This window comes from Salminus brasiliensis, chromosome 9 (genome assembly GCF_030463535.1).
Source record: "Salminus brasiliensis chromosome 9, fSalBra1.hap2, whole genome shotgun sequence".
NCBI classification, from domain to species: domain Eukaryota; kingdom Metazoa; phylum Chordata; class Actinopteri; order Characiformes; family Bryconidae; genus Salminus; species Salminus brasiliensis.
The window spans coordinates 27,188,293-27,208,757 of NC_132886.1; the positions used below are offsets into that span (position 1 = coordinate 27,188,293).

At 38.3% G+C, this 20,465-nt stretch overlaps 1 protein-coding gene across 1 annotated transcript in view; it reads right to left on the minus strand.

The window, feature by feature from the left end:
* LOC140562762 (basement membrane-specific heparan sulfate proteoglycan core protein-like) overlaps positions 1–20,465 on the minus strand; it is a 221,583-nt gene that overhangs the window by 61,845 nt on the left and 139,273 nt on the right. The window contains exons 18-21 of the mRNA XM_072688621.1: positions 19,908–20,180; positions 18,299–18,574; positions 16,219–16,497; positions 15,548–15,823 (exon numbers count right to left, since the gene is read on the minus strand). Of these exons, the coding sequence (XP_072544722.1) occupies positions 15,548–15,823; positions 16,219–16,497; positions 18,299–18,574; positions 19,908–20,180 (1,104 nt within the window). The remainder of the gene's footprint in view (positions 1–15,547; positions 15,824–16,218; positions 16,498–18,298; positions 18,575–19,907; positions 20,181–20,465) is intronic.

A 20,465-nucleotide genomic window follows, 5' to 3' on the forward strand; every position in this document is an offset into this window, starting at 1 on the left:
AACATGGTGGCTGCACAAAGAATATTTTTCCTATTTCAGAAGATGTCACTTAAAACAACAACGTAATCCATGAGGCCAGGCAGTTTGTCTTAATGCAACACATGGTTTACATTCACTTGACTTAGTAACATTTCCAGCAAAAAAAATCCTGGTAATTTTTTCCTCCTCCCGAGTCAGGGCGGTGTATTGTTAAATAAATTACTTTTTAATTTTTTTCTAATAAAAGTTATTACAAAACTAATTGCTTATTAGTTTGTTTTTCTAACAATTACTTTCCTAATCATACTTTAGTCATAATGAGAAAATGTATGTAAATTGGTGGTATAGTTTTTGATTGGCATTGCTTTTCTAATGCAGAGGCAGAGTCAATAAAAAACTGCTTAAAAGACATTTATAATTTTGGGGACATAGAAGGCTTTTGGAAAAAAACTCCTAAAATTGTCTCAAAGTTTTTTATTCTTTAACTTCGTAAATAACTAAGACAAATTGTTGTTGTTGTTATTGTGGGTATGATCAGTGCTAAAGAAATGCTGATTATTTTTTTGCAGTTTATGTTAAAGGATCATATTTAAGTTATATGAGTTGTGGTTAATGTGATTCAGTGCAGCACAGTGTGTTAAATATTAAAGTTGTGCATTTTGAATTAAATGAACGTAATTATTCATGAACTGTAACTTTATTATAATGTAAAAATGTAATAGAAAACAGAATTCCCCTTCATCATGTTTATTTGGCAATACAATTACAGCATATAAAAAGTTATAAAACCAAGAATATTAAAAAATAAATAAGAAAAAGATTGCGCAGTTGGTCCCTTCTTAAAATTCCACTAAAAAGTTGATGCAAGATGATTATTGCAGTATAACACTTAATAAATTTTAGGATAAGACAAATCAGTTTATAAAGATGGATAAAATAATAATACAAAGTATTAAAACTGAGGAAGAAAATACAGGCACACAGTGCGAGATAAACATAAATTAATAAAACAATTATTTGACTCAGTCTGCAACTTCTGAAACATCGCCACACCTGCCTCATTACTAGTACTGCACTTACTGACAGAGAGAGTAGATGAAGCTGTTGATGTCTCAGTGGATTGGAGAGATTTCTGATCCAGTGAGCTTTACAGTGTGTTTACAGTGAGTTCTTACCTCGAGCTCTGTAGCATTTGACCCCCAGTATGATGGACACCAGCAGATATGGAGGCATCGCCAGCAGACTACTCAGCAGACTGAGGACTGAGAATCGAGTTTTGGAACTAGATAGACCCACACACACACACAAACACACACACACACACTAAATTGAATAAAGTAGGGTGTATACATTATTGTTGAATGCATTTTCATAAACATAAAATTATAAATTCAGCTCACTGTTCCTCACTCAGTAGACAACCATTTGATGATGAAATATAAAAATTGCAGCTCACCAGAAGCAAGTTTTATATTCTTTAGTTTTTAATAATAAATACATTTTCCGTTCTGGAAGTATTTGACTTTATGCAACACATTTGAATATCATTGGACATGCACCTGTCCACTATATTAGTCTACAGGCTGGCTGTGGAGGAATGACCCATCTTATAGAAATCAGCTGTGAGGTCTGAGGGCTTTGTGGGGTGATACAAACAGTGGAGAGTAACAGGATCTCTCTCAGAGACAGGATGAACGGGACTAGACAGGACTAAATTAAGCCTCCCCCGCAGGTGATAAATATGTACATAGCCCTAGATTATCAGGCAGAGGAGTCAGAGTATACTTAATCTACCAGTATACACTAGATATTATTGAAAAACACTGTAACACCTTCACTTCTTTTAAGATTATCTACATTAATATATCAAATCCAGCCACGAATAAAAATGCATTCACACTAATTAATATCTATAGGCCTCCAGGGCTCTATTCTGAATTTTTAAAAGAATTTAGTAATTTTGCTGCAGACTTGGCAGTGTGCAGCGACAAAGTTATAATAGTAGGGGACTTTAATATTCATTTTGAAAAACCAGACGATCCATTAACAAAGGCGTTTGTATACATTTTAGATTCTGTCAACATCATACAAAATGTAACTGGACCCACACATTACTGTAACCATACCCTAGATTTAGTCCTGACCCTGGGTGTTAGCATTGATCATCTAAATATTGTACCTCAAAGCTCAGTAATATCAGACCATTATCTAATCTCCTTCGAGCTACATCTTAGGCAAAATGTTAATTTTTTCCCCCCGACACTGTCTAAAGCGCGCAATAACCCCAATGACAGCTATACAGTTTACTGAAAACCTCCCACCCCTATCGACCTTAGCTTACACTCCGACAGACCAAACGGAGCTAGTTAAATGAACAAACGATCTAGAAAATACCCTACGATCAACCCTAGACAAAGTAGCACCGTTTAAAAGTAAAATGACAAGGCAAAAAAGGCTCGCACCCTGGTATAGTGATCATACTCGTACCTTAAAACAAACAGTGCGGAAACTAGAGCGTAAATGGCGGACGACCAAACTAGAGGTGTTCCATTCTGCGTGGAAGGACAGCCTTAGTCAATATAGAAAGACACTCAGTGTATTTGGCCTCGCTGATCGAGAAAAACAAAAACAATCCCAGAATACTTTTTAGTGAGATCTCTAAGCTTACTAAAAGCCAGGCAGATACTCAACCCCAGATTCCAACATCTTTAACCAGTCATGTTTTTATGAACTATTTTAATAATAAAATAGAAAATATTAGACAACAAATCCAACCCTGCTTATTAAATCAAACATGGCTGTCACCTGGTGTAGCTGTTTTAGAACATAACTCAGTTGTAGAACAAAGGCTGGAAGTCTTCTACCCACTTCCACAGCCTGAACTAGAAAAAATTATTTCCTCATCAAATTGTACAACCTGTCCACTCGACCAAATTCCCTCTAAATTGCTAAAAGAAATACTCCCAATCATAATCAGACCTCTTTTAACAATTATAAATCCATCCCTTAGTCTTGGGCATGTACCCCAAACCCTTAAATTAGCAGTCATAAAACCTTTAATTAAGAAACCAAACCTTGACCCCAGTGTATTGTTTAATTACAGACCCATCTCCAACTTAACATTCGTATCCAAGATATTATTAAACTGCTTATACCTGAGTAAGAATGTATGAGAAATTCCAGTCTGGATTTAGATCCAATTACAGCACAGAGACAGATTACAAATGATCTCCTTCTTGCCTCTGACCTACTAGACCTTAGTGCAGCCTTTGATACAAGAGATCATACTATATTACTAGAAAGATTAGAGAAAATGGTTGGAATCACGGGAACAGCCCTATCGTGGTTCAAATCATATCTAACGGGACGCTATCAGTTCGTAAAGATAAAAGATTTATCTTCAAATTACACAGAAGTAAGATATGGAGTTCCTCAAGGCTCTATTTTAGGACCGCTACTATTTACATTATACATGTTACCACTGGGCTCAGTTATAGGCAGACATGACGTTAAATTCCATTTTAATGCAGATCACAGCTCTATATATCAGCCAAACCTGACGATAAAATTAGATTACAGAAAATGGAGGACTGTGTAAAGGATATAAAACTCTATAAAATGTTACATCATTTCCTTCTCCTCAACAGTGACAAAACCGAGGTTCTCCTTTTAGGTCGAAAAGACACTAGAAATAAACTATCAGACCTAATGTTAGACTTGGCTGATGCTTTCATTATTCCTGGTTTAGCAGCTAAAAATCTTGGCATCATATTCGACTTTTATCATTTGAGCAGCATATAGCCAATATTAGTAGGACAGCCTTTATGCAGCTTAGGAACATTGCCAAACTAAGAAACTCCTTATTTCTACAGGACGCAGAAAAGCTAGTACACGCTTTTATTACCTCAAGGCAATAGTAAAAAGTGTAATGCACTTTTGTTGGGTTGTTCCAGCAGGAACCTCAATAAACTTCAGCTGGTTCAAAATGCTGCAGCCAGGGTCCTTACTAAAACTAGAAAATTTGACCATATCAGTCCAGTTCTATCAGCACTTCATTGGCTCCCAGTTAAATCCCGTATTGATTACAAAATTCTTTTATTAACATATAAAGCCCTACATGGCCTCGCTCCTGAGAACCTGCAGGATCTTATTACATATTACGAACCATCAAGACTACTTAGATCTCAGGGTGCTGGACTCTTACTCATTCCCAAAATTCAGAAAACCTCAGCAGGGGGAAGAGCCTTTTCTTATAAAGCCCCCCAACTCTGGAATAACCTTCCAGATAATATTCGGGACTTAGACATAGTCTCAATCTTTAAATCCAAGCTGAAAACTCATCTGTTTAGTTTAGCTTTTGGTAATTAATGTTTTTTAGATAAAGGTTGCAGGTCCAGGGGTTCGCGAACCCAGGGAATTGTAGTACTGGAGCTGTCGTCTCGCAGCTTGGAGGAGCAGTTAGATGCAGGCATTTTCAGGGTGCTCCCATGTCTGTGTTACCTCCTGGCTCTCTCCTTTTAACTAGGCTGTTATAGTCAGACCTGCCGGAGTCATCAGACACACTCTGATACTGCCCAACATTCTCAGCTCTCTATAAATCCATTCAGAACTAACCCTCTCTTTTTACCTTCTCCGAGTAAATGGCCACCCAGCCCGACCTGCTGGAAGATTGCCCGCTGAGGTCCCCTCTACCTGCGTCAAACCAACTGCCACCTACCGGTCCAACCAGCAGGCCCCCCACCCACCACCACCCATACCAGACCAGCGGCTTACCCACCTACCACTGCTACCTGTTTAGTGACCATTTTTAACTATCTGTTATACCTGGTTTGGTCATTTTTATCATTAATGTTTAAATAGTTCTGACCAGAGGAGGATGGGTCCCCCTTGTGAGTCTTGGTTCCTCCCAAGGTTTCTTCCTCCAGCTCTGAGGGAGTTTTTCCTTGCCACTGTCGCCGTTGGCTTGCTTACTGGGGGTCTTTGATCCAACATGTCTTACGTTATTTTCTTCTTTTGTCTTTGTCTCTGTCTTTTATTAATCACTATTTATGTAAAGCTGCTTTGTGATGACAACAGTTGTAAAAAGCGCTATACAAATAAATCCGACTTGACTTGACTTACTAGACAGATATTTTAAAATACAACATAATGTCCCTCATTCCTGTTAAATTATCTAAAACTGAAATGTGTTAGATCTCCAGACACAGTAAATGTGTGGAGAAAAAAGGCACACAGGTTCTAAGAGCATGGATTAAGTAAATAAATGTAGTCCACAATGTTCAGCTTTACATTAAAAGTAGATTTATTTTTCTCACGTTGCTTTGATTCAAATTACAGTTAAAAACTAGAAACACTTGCAGGGAATGGATGATGCAACACTTAATGAACAAAGGCAGGGTAACACAAGATGGGGGTTTACAAACAAGATGGGATAAATCAAGGCAGCAGCAACTAAAGGAGAAAACTAACAAACAATACAAACTTGACAACTTAGACTGGACTGTAACAAAAAAACAAACCTAAGACAGGAGCTTGGGCACACAAGGGACAAACAGGACATAAAACTAAACAGGGCTGAGCCTAGCTCAGGAGGGGACAGGGGCAGAAGGAGAACTTAAAACCACAAGCAACGCTTTTTACATTCTTACTCACCAGTAACGTTTACCCAGAGTGCATTCACTGTAGGGGGTGTAGTTGACTGGGTCTCCTCTCCCAGCTCTGCAGCAGTACTGACCTCCATCAGAGACACTAACTGAGCTGATGGTGTGGAAGCGTGTTTCAGTGCTGAACTCATTCTGAGGGTTCTGTGTGTGTTTAGTCCAGTAAAACCTCCATCCAGCAGACTGATCCAGGACACACTCCAGAGTCTTTATCACACTGATGTTCTCATAACATTAACCGGCATCAGGTATTGGTTAGAATTAAACCTGTATACCCCAGTTTACAAGCTTTTACATTTAATTCCCATTTAATTCATTAAAAAAATGTCCAAGAATGCAGGAAGTGATGATACTGCTCCACATTTCAGGACTATTTATCTGCAACTGTTATAAATTATTCAAATAAATAAACTGAGTTCATTAAAGAACTGCGTGCCCTTGCTTTAGCAGGGTCGGGCCTCGAGACGGCAACTTTTCTTGTGCCAGCGTTTACAGAAGTGGAGGTCCAATTTGAAGAAGCAAAAACTGGAGATGGCAAACAGGGATCTGCACCAGGCTCAAATCTAACAGTAACCGATGCTAGCTTTTATCATTTCTTCTCTCTATTTACAAGACATACATGAGATTCCCTAGATGAATACTGTCAGGTCTGCGTCGCCGTGTCCTCCCCTGGGCCGGTCCCGAGCCGCGGCTCGCAGGCTCACTCAAGGACTTGTGTTATGTTTCAGTGTGTATGTGTCGATTCTAAGACCCGGTTGTGTTTATTTACGTCATGTGTGTTTGGTTCAGTTCACTTGTGTTTTGATGGCTTTGTGTCTCGATTTAATCATGCGTTTCACCTGAGGCTGGGGGTACTTAAGGGGCTTTGAAGCTCGATTCCATGTCGAGAATTATATGGTTTATGGTCAAAGAACCTTGAGGTTGCCCGAGAGGTTCCCATCTGTTACCACATCTGTTACCGCATCCCATCTGTTACCACATTTAGATTCGGCTCGACTGTTGTTTATGAGCAATTCGCCCGGAGGATCGAGCTTCCATCTTCTAGTTTACTCAGTGCCAGGCTAGAGCAGCCTTAGTTTCCCTTTGTTTTCCCCAGCCTGTTGGGTTTCGTGAGTTTTCCATTCTTGTTCTTCCCTACTTTCTAGCTCAGCTCCTGTGTTGTGTTGGCCCATTGGTTTGTCACGTTTGTATTTAGTTTGTCGTTGTGCCCTGTAATTGCTGCATTTTTGCTACGTTCACCCTTTTCTGTTCCCCTGTGTTCTGTTAATAAATATACTTGCATTGGCGGATTTGTTTCAGTAATATTCCAGAAAACCAAACCAGGGGAAGAGAGTGTGGGCAAAGCTAAAAGCTAACTGGCTACAATCTCCTCAGTTTGCCAACAGCTCGTCTCACTGACGAGGACACAACAAGAGGACAGCATCTAAAAAGAGCATCCTATGGCACTTTTGAGGCAAGTGTGTTATTGTGTTTTTGGAGCAGTTTTCTTCTGTTTAAGTTAACACTGCATTTCCATTACAGTGAGCTGAGTCAACCACTGCCTACTTTAAGAGTGAATGTCAGTAAGACACACGCAGGTAAAAATAAAAAGACCTAATATTGTATTTATAACTTTATAATCTAAATGATTTCATATATTTTTACTGTATGTTAATAATTTTACATGCTAAATATTTAAATAAAGAGAGTCACTCTGGTCTTTCTGTGTTTTGAAATTGGTTGTATTTGAGAAGCTCTGCTATAAAGTAGGATCAGCTAAATCAGATTTAAATCAGGATTTACTGCTGCTGGAATCTCAGTCATTAGACAAACCCCCACTACTCACCTCTGTCTGTAAAAACTTTTCTAACCACAGAAATCAATCAAACTCTGTTCATTCCTACTTTAAAATAATAAATTCATACTGAGACAATTCCAGATGTTTGTACATTATTCACTATACGACACCATAACTGTCAATCATCTTAACACTTCCTCTCACTGCATCCTCCACTTTCTGTCTGAACAGACTCTAACTGAAGTTTTAAGCCACTCAATGTCACTGTGCCTTTTATTGTAGAGTCAGTGTTCATTAGTAAAGCTCCCTGAAATCACAGAGACACTGATTCTATTCAGTTCCATCAACATTAGAGATTTTATAGTTCTTCCTCCATTGAGCTTCACTGAGAGGATCATTATTCTTAAACCACTCGTAACTCCAGACTTCTCCACTTTCTATTCACATGTGAGAGTGACTCTCTCTCTGATGAACACACACTCAGCTGGCTGCATCTTTTAATAAAGACTTTTATAAAATATGAAACTCTCTCTATGAAGATACACACCAGTATTAAACACTGTGGAATAATCTGAAATAACTGCAGGATTTTCTTACAATTATTCTGAAATCAAGTCTTTTCTAAACAGAAAAACAGAAATTATTACTTACCAACTGTAATCTTGACTGGAGCACTATAGTGTGAGCTGTATGCTCCTCTGTGTGCTACACACTGATACTCTGCTGTTCCTGTATCAGACACTGTTATACTGAGTGTGTTGGTGTCTTTATCTCCAGCTGTCAGATGTTTTAACTGCTGAGAGACTTTGAACCACCTAAACCTTCATCCAGTGAGTGAGATCTGCAGATCACAGTGGTGTGAGGATACACCTTCAGTGTTGGTTTGGGTTTTTCTGTTGAGATGAAATGATGAGGAGATAAGAGCTGATATTACTCAGCTTTACTGAGGCATTAAGAAAGAAGGCTGTAGATGCAGATAAGTCTGGGAATGGATTTAAAAAGATCTCAGAAGCATTAGAAATCAAATGTTTCACTGTACACATAATTTACTAACATGACCAGGTCAGGCTGTCCTAGCAAATTCAGATCAAGAGTAGATCACAAGATGAGTAAAGAAATCTCTAACAGTGCTAAAATGTCACCATAGAACCTACTGGTAGAATTTTCCAATGTTCGTGTCAGAATCCATGATCTATATCAGAAAGAGACTGAAGAAGTTTGATTTTTCATGAACAGTCTGAAAAGAGGAAACCCTTGCTGTTAAAAAATATCAGGGGGCTGAAAATACAGACTGTATATTGTCAGGGAATCTGAGTAGAGCACAGTTGATGCTGAGTGTAACAGAATCTGTCAGATTTCTCCAGAATGCTGATATTCAGAAGTGAACAACACAGATCCTGGTCTGGAGTTAAAGCTTTATTTAATTTATTTGCGTATCAAAAGTAAATTTACTGAATATATATAATAAGTCAAGATATTGTAGTCATTGTTAAATTTAGTCATTACATTATAGTCATAGTTACATACAGTACCATTCATAACTGAATTAGCAACACAACCGGTCCACAAATTACCACATATTAATACTCATCTAATGGTTTTCTTAGAGGGAATACATACAAAGACACATGCAAAGATTGTCATAACCTATTCCTGTACAAACCTGCACCTTACAAAATAAACAACTCAGACATCTCAATAAAAGTCTCCTCAGATTACACACTGCAAGAACAACATAATAGATTAATTTAATATATTTCAATAAATAATTCAGATGATTTGCATGGAAGTAACACCTGTGAATTCAGACCTTTTATAGAAGATTGTGGATATGATTTTAAGGCCATATTAATTAGGAATTTAGACCCAGTTTCCTGCTTTTAACTCATTTAACCTAAATAACTGTTCACTTGCTGCCAAATATGTTCATCCCACCTCATGATTGGTGCTAATTTACAGTTTTACTGCACTTAAATACACAGTGTTTAAATTTACATGGAAATTATATACATACATTTTAAAATAAAAACAACATGGTTTAACACAAAGTTGCTTTACAGGTATCAGTTAAGAACTGCAAACAGCAAATCACTCGGTTAAGTAACCTCTATAAAAATATCTAGCTCACTACAGTATATATACATTGACAATACAGAGGTGTGAAGTAACAACGTAATTTTTTTTTGTTATCTTATTTAAGTAAATATTTTGGTTATCTATACTTTACTGGAGTAATTATTTTTACTCCAGCAACTTTTTACTTCTACTCTTTACATTTTCCCACAATTATCTGAACTTTCTACTCTTTGCATTTTAAAAACAGCCTTGTTACTCCTATTTCATTCCGGTTTGTTTTTATTCCACTTAAAAAAAACAAAACATAAACCCTATCCAGATAAATCACATAGCAGACATAACAGACGTATGTAGCGTAGTATAAAGATGTCAGTGACCAACTCAAGAGAACTCGAGGGAAATGCACCAACTAAGCACAACATTTGCATTCCAATAAAGGTTATTGATCACATGCCTCTGAAGTTTGACTTTTTGCACAAATACAATACTTATAGACAATTACTCATCATATTTTCCCTCCTTGAAACACATGTTAATGCTCAGTAGTGCACATAGATGCTCTGATCTGATATTACTAAAATGCGTTAATTTTCAATGGGCAGATATGCAGCTGAAACAGGCAGCTTAGTGCATCCCAATTTTTTTCAACATGAACATTTTAATATAACTTTATAGCCATTATGGCGTTTAGAAAAATGTTTTTTGGGGAGGTGGGGTAGGGCTCTATAGGCCCCTCTAGCGTGGCCTAAGTGTTTGTTTTCCTTACAGTTCCTTTTCTACTTTAAGTAGTTTTGGAACCAGTACTTTAAACACTAGTATCTACACTTCTACCTGAGTAATGAATGTGAATACTTTCGACACCTTTGGTTAGATTACAGCTCACACATGCATAGATAAAATAATAGTCTGCTATTGAAAGAAGTGTACTTAGTATAATAACTAATAATAACTAACCTAGTATAGTTAACCAAAAAGAAACTACAATGACACCACAACAATACACATAAATGAGTGTTTCTTTACCACTTATACATCAGTGCTACAGAGCTCTCTGTGTACCAGGGGTGCAATATTAGGCAAAGCATCACACCCTTTTGTTTGCCTTTAGCTGTTAGTGTGAACATCACTGAGGCCCAACTTAGGGAACTGAGGCCCATGTAAAATAAGCTCAAAACCACAAGGTGACCACCATTCAGAAATGTGAAGCAGCCTTTTCACACAACAGCACCAGCCCATGTCTACTCTGATTCTTAAAGAGGCAGTACACACTTTACAATCTCAGTAGAGGCTGGTCATTTAATATAGGTGAGGTGTGCCTATTAGACAAAGCACAGGTTTTTCTATGTATGGTACAGTACTTTGAGGCCAGAGGGGAGCCACTGTAACAATATTATTTAACCCACAACTTCAGCACGTTTTTTAGATTCTGGTATAATGTTAAGCAAGTCTACAGAGAGTCAGTGTTACAATCAGGGCAGCAGGTGTCAGAGAGCCGCTATCAATATGTGGGGAAAAAACCTAGGAGCTGTGGTATGCCTGTAAATTTGCCTTTGCTTTAATATAAGGAATGTCATTATTTCTATCCTAAACAAGAACAGGGATGAAGTTCATAGTATTTCCATGGTAGTAGTAGATAAATATCTGGTAAATCAAAATTATGTAATTCAGTTAATTCACCCTAAAATTACTGTAGCTTTAGAGTCATGTGATCTCTGTCATTGCCATTCCGGGCCAGAGTGCTGCTACTGTTCTATGAAACTTTGGTAAGGTTGGAAAAAAGGTTTGGGACACACGGGTTTATCATTCAATTCAGGCGTTTCATTCAGACCCATTGTCACAGGTGTATAGAACCAAGCTTCAAGCCATGCACTCTACCTTTGCACACATTAGTGAAAGAATGGGTCATTCAGCTCACTGACTTCTAGCAGGATACTGTGATCAGATGCCATCAATGAACTTTCTTCTATCCTAGATATTCCATGAGCAACTGTGGGTAGCATTATTGACAAGTGACAGTGTGTAAGAACCATAGCAACTGAGTCACAAAGTGGAAGACCAGTGCTGAATGGGAACAAGAGGAGGAGAAAAGCAAAGCAATGGAAGAAAAAAATAATACCATGCTAACCACAGATCCATGAGTAGGACTGAGGAAAACTCAGAAGGGAAACCCTTAAAAGGGTAAGAATTACAAAAAGGCAGGAAAACTGAAAAAAAGGATGCCAAACAAAGAATAAAACAAGCTGATAAGCAACCCACTGGCCTGTAGGTAGTGTGGTTAGAACCTGCAAAGGTCCTAGGAAAAAACAGAAGGTGAAGAAAGAGGGACTCAAATAGCTCAAAACAGAGGAGAAAGACAGAGCCCAAAGGGTTCAGGTTCCCTACAAGGCTGACCCCAAAGAAACCGGTTCCCAGCAAGCTCTGGTTTCTGAGGCCAAAACACAAGACTGCAATGACTGAGCTCTGTGAAGCCATTAAGAAGGGCAGGTCCAAGCTGATATCAATTTGGTTAACTGCAGCTGGGAGTTGAGTGTAGTCTCCCTCTGGTGGCAGAAAGATAGCATTGCAGGCAGCTCCTTACAGAACTGAGTTTCAGGTTATTTAAATAGACCACTATATTCTCCTGCAGTCAACTACAAACTTTCAGCTAGTTAATAAACTACCTAAGGAAACTGTTGATTTTAAACAATGTTAGGATTAGGTTTAAAAGCAAGGTTCAGGTCCTGGTGAGGTTTAGGGTTAGGTAAAAGTAAGAAGAATTTAGTGGATGTTTAGTAGAATGCAAGTAAAAAGAGATTTAAACACATAGTTTGATTCACTTTTGGGAACTTAAGCAGACAACCACACTGAGGAATGTTTATTTTACTACTGATGCAGTAAAAATATTACAGCAAGGATATGGAAAAATAAGTAAATAAGAAAATTTTGAAGGTTTTTAAAAAAAAAACTGATCAGTTATGTCTTAAGATTTCACTTATTCCAACAAAGATTCCATCAAATATGAAATCTATCTAATCAAATGAATGACACTGAATAAAAGGTTTCTACAAGCTTATGAAGCTGAAAGCAAAATGATTTTTGCAGTATAAAAAAACATTATCAAAGTATCATTATATATATATATATATATATATATATATATATATATATATATATATATATATATATATATATATATTTGTATATGTATATATATATTTGTATATATATCAGTTTATAAAGACTGAGGAGGAAATACAGGCACACAGTGTGAGAAACATTTATTAATAAAATAAAATCATTGGAGTTTAAAGGCTTAGTCTACAGCTGCTAAAACAGCGCCACACCTGCCTCATTACTAGTACTGCACTTACTGACAGAGAGAGTAAATTAAGCTGTTGATATTTCAGTGGATGAAGCTGCTGTTAAAATCCTCTACTGCTGATCTTTTAGACTGAAGGATCTCTAACAGGGTGCTGAAAGCTCACAGGATTAGATCTCCAACATGAAGACTTGGAGTTCAGCACTCAGTAAGATGTTCCTCCTTCTATCAGAGCTTACGTCCTGTTCACCTCATCAGGTTGAGCTGTGAAACACACAGTGATGAACAGATGAGTCTTTAATTAGAGATCTTGATTCAGCTGAAGTGGAACAGAGAGATTTCTGATCCAGTGAGCTTTACAGTGTGTTTACAATGAGTTCTTACCTCGAGCTCTGTAGCATTTGACCCCCAGTATGATGGACACCAGCAGATATGGAGACATTGCCAGCAGACTACTCAGCAGACTGAGGGCTGAGAATCGAGTTTCTAAACTAGACAGACCTGTTGCACAAACACACACACACACACACACACACACACACACACACACACACTTGATACAGTAGGGTGTATAAACTATTGTTGAATGTATTCTCAGAAACAAACAGAAAAACAACTGTTTTAAAGGAAACCAGACAGAGTGTGTTTTCAAAGACTGTGTGTTAAAATAGTGAACATGTCCAACACCAGTAAAATATGATGTGTAAACCAAATGTAAATGTTTAGTTTATAATAAACAAACTGGTAAAATCACCATATACTGACATGACCATATGGATACATGAAGGCTGAAACAGAGGGGCACTTATAACAAATACAAACAAAGAACACCTGGAGCTAACAAGGGGGCAAGGCTACAAATAAGGCACAGGTGGGATCAATGACATACAGGCGGGGCTAGGAATGACAAGACACAAACTAAGCCATGTGCAAAGAACCACATGGTGAAACCGAACAAAGAGACGGGGCGTGACAGAAAACAGAGCCATGTGCTTGAGAACACATGATGAGGACAAACAGAGGCATAGGTGTGACACTTATTTTTAATAATAAATATATTTATCTGAAACACATTTGAACAGCAATGGACATGCACCTGAGTATTATATTTCTTAACAGTCAGGCGGTTTCCTGATTCCTAACAAGATGGATCATTCCTCCAGACTCCAGCGTAAAATAATCAGATTACATTATGCTCATTTTAGATTAGATTACTGATTACTTTAACAGGTCATCACACGACCAACCAGCCATACTGTGTAGACTTCATGTGAATTTATTACATCAGATTTATTCAAAATGATTTGATAGTGCAGCTCCACACACTGGACTCCTGCGGTAAGAATACTGTAGACTCACTGTGCACTGTGATGATGACTGGACGACTTCTCCCTCCAGATTCAGACTGACACCAGTACACTCCAGTGTGAGATGTGGAGAGAGAGCTGATGCTGCAGATATATTCTGTAACTGATCCCCAGCCTGATGTACAGTCTGATACCTTCCCACTGTGTGTGTATCGACTCACTCTCCATCCAGTAGAGTCACTCTGTCCCTCACAACTCAGTGACAGAGAGGCATTAATAAAGTGCTGTGTTCTGCTGGGACTGGTGATCAGAGAGACTGGAGGAGACGAAGCTGAAGAATAAAGAGAAAACTCACAGAAACAGATTCACCAAAGCACTAAAGCCTTACTCATGAAGTCAGTGCTGTGAAGTACATAATGCTATAATGTCTCTCAAAATGAACAAAGGCGCTTCATACGACCTGCATTGTATGCAATATTTTGGAGCATGTTGCTACCTTTGTCTGGTCTTTACACTGCTTGTGAAATCACCTGAAAGGTGCACAGGTTCCAGTTTACAGTGCCTATAAAAATATTCACCCCAGTTAAGTCCATCAGTGAAATCCATGCTTAAGAAATATAGGGAATATGGCACATCCTCACAAACTGAGTGACTATGCAATAAGGAGAATAGTGAGGGAGGCCACCAAGACACCTATGATGCTATGTTGAATGTTCTGGAGTCAAAGCTCACCCTCAATTCAATAAAGATTTCAAAAAAAATATTTTATATACTTTGTCTACAAAGTCAAATTTTATTAAACATGATTTCATTTCTAAAAGCAAGAAAAGAGGTGAATACCTTGTATAGGCACTGTAGATCAATTTAGTGTTAGATAACAGTGTTGAAACTAATGCTGAAAACAATAACCATTGATCCCTTAAACTAATTTGATTAAGGTGATACATTTACACTACTTTCATGGAAACACCTAATGTAAGAATACATTAAAAGTGTACAGTAAAAATTATGGGTCATCATGTGCCCAGCAACAGATGATCTAGAGTCAGTAAATGTAAACCATTTCAACCATGTCCTCACCAGTGATCCACAGTGGCTGTAGGTTGCTGTACTGTGTGTGAAAGGCTGGTTCTCCTCTCTTTGCTCTGCACTCATAAACACCTGTGTGATGTAGAGCAGCAGCACTGAGAGTGTAGGAGCCTCTGGCTTCTCTTCTGCTGTCTGAGTGGAGCTCCTCACCATCTCTGTACCAGCTGAACGTCCAGCCTGTAGAGGAGTCTCTAACCTCACAGCTTAGAGTCACTGAGTCTCCTTCAGTCAGCCAGCTCTGAGGAGACACGCTCAGTACAGCCTGGGCTTCACCTGACAGCATAGAGAGGAAGAACAACATGAAGATACAGAGTGATAAGATGATCACATATAATTAATGAGAAGAAACCCACACACCCACCAAACACAGTCAGTGTAACAGCTTCACTGATCTCTGAGAGCTGAGAGTCACTTCTTCTTTCTCCTCTGCAGGTGTATTTACCACTGTAAGACTCTGTAACAGGGCTGATTGTGTACTCCTGAGTGGTGCTGTGTGATTGAAACGCTGGATCACTCTTAATCCAGCTGTATTTCCACTCAGTGTCTCCTCCTACCTGTATGTCACATCTCAGAGTGACAGTCTCTCCTCTGAACACGTCTTTAGCAGGTTTTATGGACACCAATGGTTTAGGGGGCTCTGTGACAAAATTATTCACTGTTAATAAACCATAAACCAAACTATTCCAAACTCTTATTACTTAATTGTTCTGAGAAACAAGTTTGTGATCACACATGGTTTTTGACCAGTGCATTTCAGTCATTGCTTAGTTTTTCTGTATCTGTATTTTCTGTATCCTTATTAGGTTTTATGGACAATACAGGTTAGGGAGCCTCTATAATAAAATGTATTTAATGTTAATAAACCATAATTAACCTGTTTTTAACACCTATTATTAAAATAGGTATTAACATCAAATATACAAGTATGTAACTGTATACATCCAACTCTTTACAGCATGACACCTTACTACTTCTGCTGTCTACATGCTTTCTAACAATTCAACACTGTATCATCACATTTTTCTTACTCACCAGTAACGTTTACCCAGAGTGCATCACTGTAGAGTGTGTAGTTGACTGGGTCTCCTCTCCCAGCTCTGCACCAGTACTGACCTTCATCAGAGACACTAACTGAGCTGATGGTGTGGGAGCGTGTTTCAGTGCTGAACTCATTCTGAGGGTTCTGTGTGCGTTTAGTCCAGTAAAACCTCCATCCAGCAGACTGATCCAGGACACACTCCAGAGTCACTGAGCTTCCTCTTAGTGCAGCTCCTTTAAGACCCGATCTGAGTTCAGGTTTAGGTTTAACTGCTGGAGATGAAGCATAGAGTTCACATCATGAAATCAGAGTCTTTATCACACTGATGTTCTCATATTGTAATGTCTCCTTCTGCTGGTCTCAGTGGGGTGCACAAGGCCTGGGCTCTGCCTTTTACATGAGGCTTTGTTCTAGGCACACCGGACTAATTAGGATTCCACTTAAGCACCTAATGTTGCTTACACGTTTTTTTGGCTTACTTGGTTTTGACATGCTTGTTTTTGCTACTAGAGTATGGATTTACCTTTGATGTACCTGCCTGCCCCACAATTAATCATTCACACATTCCAGCACCCAGCCCCCCTGCTCCAACCTGTCCTTCAAAACAACCCAGGTGAGAAATGAGCTGAGGAAGATCAAGGCAAAGAAAGCTACACGTCCTGATGGAATCAGTGCCAGGCTCCTCAAGTCCTGCGCAGATCAGCAGATCAGTGCAGGGTAGTTGAGCATCTGTTCAACATGAGCCTGAAATTGGGAAGAGTACCACAGCTGTGGAAAACATCTTGTGTGGTACCTGTGCCCAAAACACAGCACCCAAAGGACCTAAACAGCTACAGCTTTTCATCTGATGAAGTCACTGGAGAGGCTGGTCCTTAACCACATCTGCCCTCTGGTGAGCCTGCTCCAACCACTCTGCCACACATATCATTAACTAGCTTTAGATTAAAAGCTCAGTTGACTTTTAAAGAGCCCCATATCATATATATATAGGAAACTGAATTTTCTTAATTTATTAAAAATATAGGAGTTTGAAATAATGTTCTGAACACATCATTGGTTCACACCACTGAACCTAAAGAGAGCACATTTTTTTAATGTGACATTTTTTTCATTTGCATCCCATGGACACATTTAGACCATGTAAATTTAAAATACCATTATTTTATGCTATGGGATCAACAGAGAATTGTAGGTAAAACATGAATGTTTTCTGAACATAAAACTGCATAAAAGGTATGACTGGCCTTTTAACTAATTTTTGTTTTATGACATTATGATAAAGGTACATTAGCTCTTGAGTACATTCTCTGATACAGTATAATCCCCTGTATTGTAAACAATTTTTATAGAATTCAGCATGAGGCGCTGTATGAAACTGTAAAACACGTGTAAACACATGTATCATACTGGCTTTGACACAGTTTACAGTAATTATCTTCAGTAGAGCAACACACTCTTACTGTCTCTGTGAAAACACTCATCTCAGTACATCAGCTAAACTCACACTGACTAGGGTAAACACACTTCACCAAGACTGAAATCTGTGTAATGCACAGAAATTAACAGAAAGCATCACAGATAATCAATAATGTCACTGATCATCGCTCAGCTCAACATTTGTCCAGAAGTAGAGAGATCAGAGTGTACAGGGTGTAATAAGCACTCTGATATGTCAGTTATATCTGTTCTATAACATGTCCTGCCACGTCCTCTTTGCCAGTTGAATATGAATGAAAATGAATAAACAGGCTGTTTCTATAACAGCACCTTTAAGATGTGTAGAAGATAAACGAGTTCTGATTGGCTGTCCTCTATTGTATCTTATTTAAGAAAGCACTCAGAACATCTCATCAGAACCTCTGCAGGACTTCAGTGAAGTAGGCATGAGTAAATGAGTTGGATCTTGTGACATCAGAGGAACTGTGAACTCGAAATGAGCAGGTTTTCCATAATATGACCTCTTTAATCAGTCAGTTTAATAGAATTTACTATTATTATATAGGTTATGAATAAGAGGAATGGAAGAGATGACATGAAGTTGTTTGTAGAAAGAAAACAAAAATCATGACCAACCTCTTACTGTAATCCTAAATGGATCACTGTAGTGTGAGTAGTAGTCTCCTCTGAGTGCTACACACTGATACTCTGCTGTTCCTGTATCAGACACTGTTATACTGAGTGTGTTGATGTCTTTATATTCATCAGTCAGAGGATTTAACTGCTGAGAGACTTTGTACCACTTAAACCTCCATCCAGTGAGTGAGCTCTGCAGATCACAGGTCAGAGTAAGTTTGTCTCCAGTGTAGACAGTGGTGTGAGGATCCACCCTCAGTGTTGTTGTGGGTTTTTCTGTTGAGATGAAATGATAAAGAGATCAGAGCTTTTACTTTACAATATAAGCAGTAGTTTGATCAGGAAAAGATCAGACTTTAAACATAAAGAGAATTTAGTTTCTACATTTGGTGTGAATATTACAGTAGGTTGATTGTATCTGCAGTGTAACTCCAATTTTCAACATTTTCAATCTTTCAACATTGTTTCCCTGCCAATTTTAATATTTAAACAAACACCAAAACACTCTAAACCAGTCAGGAGGAGAACTTTGGCTGGCACCTAGGCGTCTCTAACTGTTATATGGTCTAAATATATGTAGAAACATGGACACACACGTTCCTTTAGTAATTCTGAAAAATAACTACATTATTTCACAGTCATGTGAAAACGTTAGTACACCCCTTGGCAACCTTTGTCTTTGTTAACATATTTAATCATCTGGACATTTGATCTTAATTCTAACAATATTAAGAGATGGAGGTAACATAACTAAAAATATAAAACTGAAGATATAAGTAAATTGTGTAACTGTAACTAAGAGAAAGTTTTCCTGTGAGGATAAAGTTAGAACACGCCACATTTATTACTACTTAAAAAACATTCAGTCAAATAACTGAGTGGTGCCTCACTGGTTAGAGCTCTGGGCTATTGATGACAGAGTTGTGGGTTCGATACCCGGGCTCGGCAAGCTGCCACTGTTGGGCCTTTGGGCAAGGCCCTTTACCCTCTCTGGGCGCTGGAGAAGGCTGCCTACCGCTCACTGCCCCTGTTTAACTAGTGTGTGTTCACTACCACAGATGGGTAACACATTTCACAGTACAGTTTACAAATACATGCATCTTTCCCTTTAAATTATTCAAAAATATAACATAGCTGTCAATCATCTAAACACTTCCACTCACTGCATCCTCCACCTTCTGTCTGAACAAACTCTAACGGAAGTTTTAACCCACTCAGTGTCACTGTGCCTTTTATTGTAGAGTCAGTGTTCATTAGTGAAGCTCCCTGAAATCACAGAGACACTGATTCTATTCAGTTCCATCAACATTAGAGATTTCATAGTTCTTCCTCCATTGAGCTTCATTGAGAGGATCATTATTCTTAAACCACTCGTAATTCCAGACTCATCCACTTTCTATTCACATGTGAGAGTGACTCTCTCTCTGATGAACACACGCTCAGCTGACTGCATCTTTTAATAAAGACTTTTATAAACTCTCTCTATGAAGATACACACCAGTATTAATATTGTGGAATTGTGGAATAATCTGAAATAACTGCAGGATTTTCTTACAATTTTTTTGAAATCAAGTCTTTTTTAAAAAGAAAAACAGAAATTATTACTTACTAACTGTAATCTTGACTGGATCACTGTAGTGTGAGTAGTAGCCTCCTCTGAGTGCTATACACAGATACTCTCTTGTTCCTGAATCAGACACTGTTATACTGAGTGTGTTGGTGTCTTTATATTCAGCAGTCAGAGGATTTAACTGCTGAGAGACTTTGAACCACCTAAACCTCCATCCAGTGAGTGAGCTCTGCAGATCACAGGTCAGAGTAAGTGTGTCTCCAGTGTAGACAGTGGTGTGAGGATATACCCTCAGTGCTGGTGTGGGTTTTTCTGTTGAAATGAAATGATGAAGCGATCAGAGCTGATTTTACTTTTATAATATAAACAGTAGTTTATCAGGATAAGATCAGACTTTGTACAAAAAGAGAATCTAGATTCTACATTTGGTGTGAATATTACAGTAGTTTGATTGTATCTGCAGTGTTGCTACACAGTGCAGAATGCTGATGTTCAGGGGTGAACAACACAGATCCTGGTCTTGAGTTAAAGTAGAAAAGTGCTTTTAAATGTATTTGAGTAATAAAACTAAAGTTACTGAGCTGTTCTGGATATTAT